At 36.3% G+C, this 8403-nt stretch overlaps 1 protein-coding gene across 5 annotated transcripts in view; it reads right to left on the reverse strand.

Annotated features, from left to right (window-relative positions):
* Window positions 1-6481: 6481 nt before the first annotated feature.
* Window positions 6482-8403, reverse strand: part of Slc12a1 (solute carrier family 12 member 1) — an 87655-nt gene continuing 85733 nt past the window's right edge. For 4 of the 5 annotated variants that reach the window (XM_015480239.2, XM_015480238.2, XM_048793482.1 and 1 more), the window contains one exon: window positions 6482-7758. In XM_015480239.2, coding sequence (XP_015335725.1) covers window positions 7623-7758 — 136 coding nt within the window. In that variant the 3' untranslated portion in view covers window positions 6482-7622. The remainder of the gene's footprint in view (window positions 7759-8403) is intronic. The other variant, XM_048793483.1, reaches the window with a different exon arrangement.

Genomic DNA, 8403 nt, shown 5'->3' on the forward strand with positions numbered 1-8403 from the left:
GTTGAGGACGCCATAGTGAGATCCTGAGCCAAGCACTCAGTTAAGATATGCCTGCACTTATGACCTATGGAAACTGTGAAATAATAAATGTGTGCTGCTTTAAACTGGCAAGTTTGTAATGATTTCTTAAGAAACAATAGAAAGATAATATAACATCCTAATTGAGAATTATGTTCAAAGGGATGAAAGAATATTCTATACCTGTACAGCCTGGATTCATACAAACTCAATCATCATCATCATCATCATCTTATTATTATTCCCACCTACTGAAGGTAATACCCATTCTGAGTTCTGTTTGGCACAGAAAATAAAACTTAAAACCTATTCAGATTATATTTGTCCATTCTTCAGCTTCAGGAAATAAAAAAACACAATGCAAGCCTAATGTTTGTAGATCTAAAGAAGTAAATCTGATCCAACATTTCTCTTCTCTATCACTTTATTTACCCAAGAGAGCACCATATGCTTTTTTTTTTTTTTTAATCTTGTGTTTAAAAACAAAAAACCACCAGGAACACTTGTGAATGTCTGTAATCCCAATGACTTTGGAGGCTGAAATAGGAGGATCACAAGTTCAAGGCCAGTCTCAGATATTTAGCTGAGACTCTGTCTCAAAATAAAAAAATAAAAAGGGGTGGGGATGTGGTGCAGTGGTACAGGGCCTCTGGATTCAATCCCTAGTGCCAAAATGAAATAAAAGAAAAACAACAAAACAAAACAACAACAACAACAAAACTAAGCCTGTCTGGGAGTTGTAGTTAGGCCAATTTTTTTTAATACTTACAGTGATTAATTTAGTTACTTATTTTATAAATAAGTGCAATAGAATAATAATGCTGGTGCAATATCTTACACTTTCAAGTATATTATACTTTTTTTGGAGGGGGGGGGTTACTGGGAATTGAACTCTACCACTGAGCAATATCCCCAGCCCTATTTTGTATTTTTTTTTTTAGAAACAGAGTCTTACCAAGTTGCTTAGTGCCTTGCTTTTGCTGAGACTGGCTTTGAACTTGCAATCTTCCTGCCTCAGACTCCCTAGCTGCTGGGATTATAGGCATGCACCATCATGCCTGGCTCAAGTGCATTATTATTATTATTATTTTTAGTTGTAGATGGTCACAATATCTTTATTTATTTTTATGTGGTGCTGAGGATCAAACCCAGTGCCTCGAATGTGTGAGGCAAGGACTCTACCGCTGAGCTATAGCCCCAGCCCCGAATGATACTTTTTAAAGGTTATTATTATACAACCTTCACAGTTTATTACCATTTCAACTATGAGTTAATAATTAAATACATCTGGGTAAGCAAGTAGTTTATTTATGGATCTAAATTTTAAAATATTAGTTTGGAATAGTTATTGTTGGTTTATAGTAAAAATTAAATCTTTATCTTATCTTTCATTCACCTTGTTCAACTCATTTCTAGAGTTAATCCTTCCTGTTTACTTATGCATTCATCTGGAGTTATTTTACACATTTACAAATACATATTCAATTCAACGTGAACAAATAATTGGCAACTCATGCTCTCTAAATGTGATAAATTAAATTAACTGATTTCCAAACAGTAAACTATATTCCTAAAGTTCTATTGTGTGATTGATTAGTAAAATCATGTTGCTAGTATTTTATTTTGGATTTTTCAATGCTTATTCATACAGAAATTGACTTACAGTTTCCAATTTTTGTGGTCTGTCATATTTTGGAATCAAGTTTGTGCTAGTTTTCAGAATAACTGAGGAATGAAAAGAAAGTGTTTTCTCTTGCCCTGCTCAGCAATGGCTTACATAGAATGGTAATGGTCTTTTCTTTGGATGTTTAAAGAAGTCAACTGGAAAAAGTTATTTGGGTTAATACCTTTTTGAAACTGCATCTCTGACAATCTTAATTTATTCTGGGTGTATTAGATTTTATCAGGTATTTCTTCTTGAGTTAATTGAGTAATTCATATTTTACTAGAAATTGATATGTTCTTTAGAACTAAAAATTTATCAGACTAGACTTTTTAAAAATATATTTCTCCAAAGTTGTATCCATAGTCCCTTGCTTATTTGTAACATATTTTATTCTTTTATCTTTCTAAAGTTAAAAAGTTTATTTGATGTTGTTCCTTTAGAATTTTTAAAATTTCATGTCTTTATAATAATGTCAAAATAAATCTCAATTTTTTTTTTTTTTAAGAAAAAGTAACAAATAACAGTGGACTTGTTATCCTTACTGCTATTGTCTTTTCTGGGGGGAAAAATGAAAGAAATGTCTAGCTGGGTATACGCCTGTAATACTATTGTCTTGGGAGGCTGAGAAAAGAGGATTGTGAGACCCTAAGCAACTTAGTAAGACATGTCTCAAAATTTTAAAAAGTAAAGAAAAATTTTAAAAAGACCTGGGGGAGATGGCTCAGTGGTTAAGTGGTTCAATCCCTGCTACCAAAAAAAAAAAAGCTAACATTTAAGTATTTGTGTTCAATTAATACATATTATATCATATGCTTGTAACAACCCTAAGGAGTAGGCCCTCTTAAAATCCCCATTTCACATGTGAGAAAACTTATTCTTAAGGAGGCTAAGCAATGATCCTGCTATTCATAAGATGGGGAACTAAAATTCAACTCCTTTCTCTCTCTCTCTCTCTGACCCCAGAGTTTGAGCTCTTCATTTTACTACCCTGCTTTTCTTCCTCAATGTCTTCTTTCGGTTTTCCTTTAGTGACTTTGTGCAGTTTTTAATTCTTAACTTTTATTTTATTATTGATTAATAAATCTATTTATTGTGTAAATTTACCTCCTGAGTCCTATTTATCAGCGTAAAATGTTTCACTATATGGAATTCTCAATGTTATTCTTTGCTAAATAGTCTAAAACTGCATTTTTTTGACCTGAGTTATTTAGAATTTTTTTCTCCCAAATGAGTTTTTGGGACATTATTGTTTATAGATTTGTAAATAATGTCAGTTTTATTGTATTATAACAAAAATGTGATACTATTTCTGCATTTTGGGATTTACTGAATTTTTCTTCATTATCTAATATATAATTTGTTATTATAAGCATTCTATAGATTTCTAAAAGATGATATATTTTCTATGGGTGAGCACTATGGTACCCATTAAATCCATTTTTTAATATAGTTTAAATTGTTCCTATATTTGATCTGTCAAAGATGGTGATATAGGTGAGCTGTTTCCTAAGAAAATTGGCTTTATATAACTCCCCTTTTATTTCCAATAATTCTTGTGTTATTTATGTGAATATTATGCTATTTGTTTACATAAAGCCCCACTGTTATTATAGCTTTGCATCATGGCTATATATAGTTTTTTAATATAAAATGGTAGTCTTCTGTCCTTCCTAATTCCTTTAGTCTTAAACTTTGGAATTAATATTGTCAATTATATTCTTTTTGTTAGAATGTTAATATACATTTTTGGTTATACTTTTGCTTTTAGCTTTTTGCTTCCCCACTTCCAAATGTGGGCTTTTAAGCTATTTTGATATTTATTTTTATATGATGCTTGCAGATAGAGTTTGATTTTATTTTTTATTAAATGAGAATTTTCAAAAAAATTTTCTCTTTTGGATTATCTTTCCAGTTTTTATGCTTTTTGTGTATTGCACTTGACACATGATTTTGTTTGCTTGTTTTCCTGGTGTTGCTGCCACGGGCACCCATGAGATGCTCTATTGCAACACTCAGATCTGCTTCAAGCATCCACCAAGCACACCAGGCGTCCTGACAAGGAAGCTCTTTCTGAGCACTCTCAGTATCTCACCACAGAAGGGAGCCCCAGGAGATGTTGCAGTCTGTCCTGCTCTCTATTCTCACCTCTGGCTTCAAAAGGGGGAGGGATTAGTGGCATACTCCCAGGGTCTTCTATAAATATTCTCTAAATTTTTTTTCCCCTCAGGATCATTACTTATAACCTGATCTTTGATATCTTCCACCAATCTCCTCCCACATAAACTATAACTTGATTGTGTTTCTAAGAATGGCATCCTTCCATAGTTTCCTACCACGATACAGATTTTTTTTTTTCCTGTTTTTATGTGTCTTTGGTCATTTCAGGGGAGATCTGATAAGTGATGGGGAAGAAGCCTTTGCTCGTGTGTGTGTGTGTGTGTGTGTGTGTGCACGTGCATGCGTGCACATGTACCCATATTTTTGCAAATGTCTAGTTATCCTGCATTTAGGGTGTCAGGACATTCAGGCAGAAACACCAAGGAAATCAGTGATTAAGTTTATGGATCTGAGACATAGAACAGACCTAAGGTCGAAAGATAAACTTGAGAGATATGATGGAAGTCAAATCACAGGAATGGGAGGGACTGCTTAGAGCAGTAGTACTAAAATCTTGCAGACCATTAGAATATCAGAACCTCTGGTTTCATTCCCTGCCGGGTTTCTGTTCTCACGACTAAAAGGCTCAGGGGTCACTCCAGTTGAACTGGGCTAACTGGGCTGTGCAAAATAACCACACGAGAGACACAAATACCTTTTTCTTTGGGGTCGATGTGACGGCTCCTCTGACCTTAAGGGTCTGCAGGAAGAGAGAGACAGAGACCCCTTTTATTGAGGAGAAGCTATTCAAATGAGGCAAGGGGTCAGGTTTCAGGGAGCTGAGTCTATCTTCATGATGTCCACTGTCAGCAGGTTGACTGACATCTGGGTAGGCCACACCCAAGGGCACAGTAAGAGAAGGGAACACACACAAGGCACTTCCATGGAAGATACTACCCTAAACAGGGCAAGGGTAGTTATATTACAAAGGAACAGGTGAGCATAGCTCCGGGCTGTAGGAAGACACAGTCACTGGAACCCTGGAAGAGCCAGGCAGTCTAGCAGCATGAGTGCCTGACGCCACATCACCCAGAAGGGGAGTTAACTCAGTCACATGTACGAGATTGGTCTCCCACAATTCCCAGATTTTCTTTTTTTCCCATCCTTTCCCTCTATTCCTCCCTTCCTTTCTTTGTCTCCAATTCTGGGATTGAACCCAGGACTTCAGATTGAATATTAAGGGAAGGACTCATATGACAATTCTCCCATCATGGCCCTGTTTATGTAAGTAAGAAAGTTTTGTGACTATATGACCATGGATGTGTTGTGAGGATGGGGAAAACATCATCAACTGAAAAAGTGCTGCAGATTTTGAGAAAAGAGTGGGAATGTTGATGAGAAACCATATAAAGTGCAGGGACAGAGAAAGTTGGACAGCAGTTGAAACACTGAACATGGCACACAATTGTAGAACTTTTTCCCTCTTGCTTAGAAATTCAAATACAGACTTGGAGATGATGGGTGGTTGGGTTAATAGAGTTGGGTAAAGCAAAGGACAATGGCCGGGACACTAACAATTATCAAAAATCTGCTGCTATCCGAGCACAGCCCCCTTTTTAGTTTTCTGCTACTTTTACCTATTCCCAATATAGTGGCTCTTGATCCCCAAATTTACAGTCCCTTCCTGCCACCTAACCTGTCCCTGAATCCCCAGGGACTTCAGTCACCCTCCAGCTAATAGTCTTCAGAAAATTAAATAATTAAAGTCATACGGCTGATAATTGGGGACCAAAATTTGAACTCAGGCCCATCTGATTTTTTTTTTGAACCACTATCATAAGGATATAGCCCCTTTGGCAAACATGGTGATATACCTTCACCCCCATCTAGTTTCATAAGAATTTGTTGCCCCTGAAGCTAGGAGAGCTGTCAGCAGGCAGACTTCAGCTCTCAGGCTTCAGCTTCACAGGTTGCCTTGCCCAAGGCCATACCCCTTAGGTGTGGAGCCCTTATCCAGAGTGACTGATCAGTGGGGAAGCACAAAGGCCTGTGGCCTCTGCCCTTCTGGGAACTATTCTAAAGGGACATTCTAGTTCCAGAGCTCCCAGTGAGGTTGTCATTGCACCTGTAGCAGCTCACCATTTTCCTTCTCTGCCCTTCCAGCTTCTGCCCTCTTTCTCCCACAGGTGTTGATTCCCAGGCACTATGCACAGATAAACTGCATCTCAGAGTCAGTTTCCAGGGGAACCCAGGCTGTAACAGCTCAGCAAAGAAACAGCAGCCAGAATTTCCTGCCACAGAAGCTGTATTACTCCTCCCTTTCCCCAGAGACCCTCTCAAGGATTTTAGAGAAGTGTTAGGCCCAGAAGAATCAGGGCCCTTTTACCTGGTTGATTACTCATGGGTTTCAGGCACATAGGACTCAAAAGAGCGGGTTAATTTAGGGCTAAGCGAAATGGCCCTGGATTTGTGATAGGAATACCCAGCTGTAAAGCCTTACTGACCTTCTTTTTTTTTCTTTTTTTTTCCCAGTCATCCTTTTGAGCGGGAAGTCTGGGTTTGGCAACCCTAATCTTGAATTCCAGCACTGAACAACTGCAGGCAAGATCCCTGATGATATGTTTAGGCTCACATCTGATATACCATCGTGCAGTGATGTTAGTGACGGAAAAGTAAAAACATGACCTAGGCCAAAGCAAATGAATTACACTGCTTTTATTTCAGGTTCATTTTCCCCATATGTTTTCTCAGAACAGTCAAAATATGTCAGGAAAAAACCCAAACCATTCATCAGAAAAACAATTTTTATTGGTTTGCCAATGTGATTAAATACTGTAGATACACTAATAAAAATGAAAAAAATCAATAATCATACACTCCAAATTATGCAAGTTTCTCCACTCACATTTTAATTATTCCTTTAAGTCCATATAATCACTATAGAAAGCAACTAAATATATAATTCTGAATATATTTGTTAATAGTGGTTTGAAAATTTGTGGTACTTAGTTTTCAGTTAGACTTCTATAGATTTCATCTGTACTAACCACTTAATTAGAAGAAAATATGCAAAGTAATATCATTATGAAAATTTCAAAATGTTTAGCAGGGAGGATAATTAATGTTTATATGTTAAAAATAGAATATATTTCATTTAATTGGAATATATGTTTCTAATCTAGTTAATACACTTGAGTCAGCAGCAATTTCAAGCTGTATGTTATCAATGATCACTCAGATAACTCTATTATCTGTTACATTAAATAAACCTTATTTAGGTAACTACTTTAAACATTTTTAGACTCAAGTACTTCTTAAAGTTTCCAGTTATTGATTTTTAAATCTTCTTTGTAGGCATAAGTCTCTCAGGAGGCCAAGCATAATCACGCCTCCTACCCAGTTGGTCTTTTTCTCTGATAACCACCCATGGCCACTGTACCAGCCTGTCAATAAGCATTTATGGAGAACCTGCTGTGGGGCTGAGGCCTGTACCAGGGCCTTGTAGCAAACACCATTAGAAACAAAAGATTAAGTTTGCCTAGAGGAGCTTACAACCAAATTGGTAGTTTTTATGAACATAAGGCAGCATGGATTTGATTAATTTCTTGTTCATCAACAGCAATGACAAAAATGTTTTTCTAGGAGTAGCATTGGCTTATGGGGTGGAGGGAGCTCTCATTAACTAATAATGAAAAGAAAAAGACAAAATTTATGTAAAATTTGGTAGGCTAGTCTCCAGAGGTTTGTTTATCCATAGATCATATTTTATAACAGAAAGTATAGAAACAGGTCTCTTAATTATTCATACATTAATTTAAAATGTATCCTCATCTTTCATGTTTTAAGAGTAAAATGTCAGAACATTTTTGTGATTTCCTCTAACCAGTAAGACAGGAGGGAGATTCTTTGTGAGTATTTCCAACCAAGCCATATACAACAAATCCGATACAGATCCTTTTCTTGCCACTGGAAGGCTCCTGGTAGCAGAAGAAAAATAAAAATGAAAGTAAAAATTACTACAGATGGTAATATCATTAGTGTTTCTGAACTATTTAATAACCAGTGACCTGAAAATTTTATTATGTCCCCCCAATTTTTTCAAATGTAGATATTAAACTGATATTTTTTAGATAACATAAATATCTATAAAGCAGTAAAACAGACATAGATGTTGAAAAAGACAAAATAAAAGTGTAAATTTTCACTTTTCTTTGAAGAGAGAATTGGATCAACCCATACTAATCCATGCCCTCTAGTGGACATTATTTTCCTCCAATAGTTTAAAACATGTATTTGGGAGGTAGCTTAGAAATTAGCTATTGGAATTCTACCATCCAGTTCAGGATGTCATTCTATAGTGTCTTTTTTTTTTATTTTTAATTTTTTATTGTGGGTTGTTCAAAACATTACAAATTTCTTGACATATCATATTCCACACTTTGATTCAAGTGGGTTATGAACTCCCACCTTCACCCCATACACAGATTGCAGAATCACATCAGTTACACATCCATTGATTTACATATTGCCATACTAGTGTCTGTTGTGCTCCGCTGCCTTTCCCATCCTCCCCCCTCCCCCCTCCCCACCTCTCCCCTCCCCTCCCCTCCTCTCTCTCTACC

The sequence above is a fragment of the Marmota marmota genome, unplaced genomic scaffold (genome assembly GCF_001458135.2).
Source record: "Marmota marmota marmota unplaced genomic scaffold, marMar, whole genome shotgun sequence".
Taxonomy (NCBI): Eukaryota; Metazoa; Chordata; class Mammalia; order Rodentia; family Sciuridae; genus Marmota; species Marmota marmota.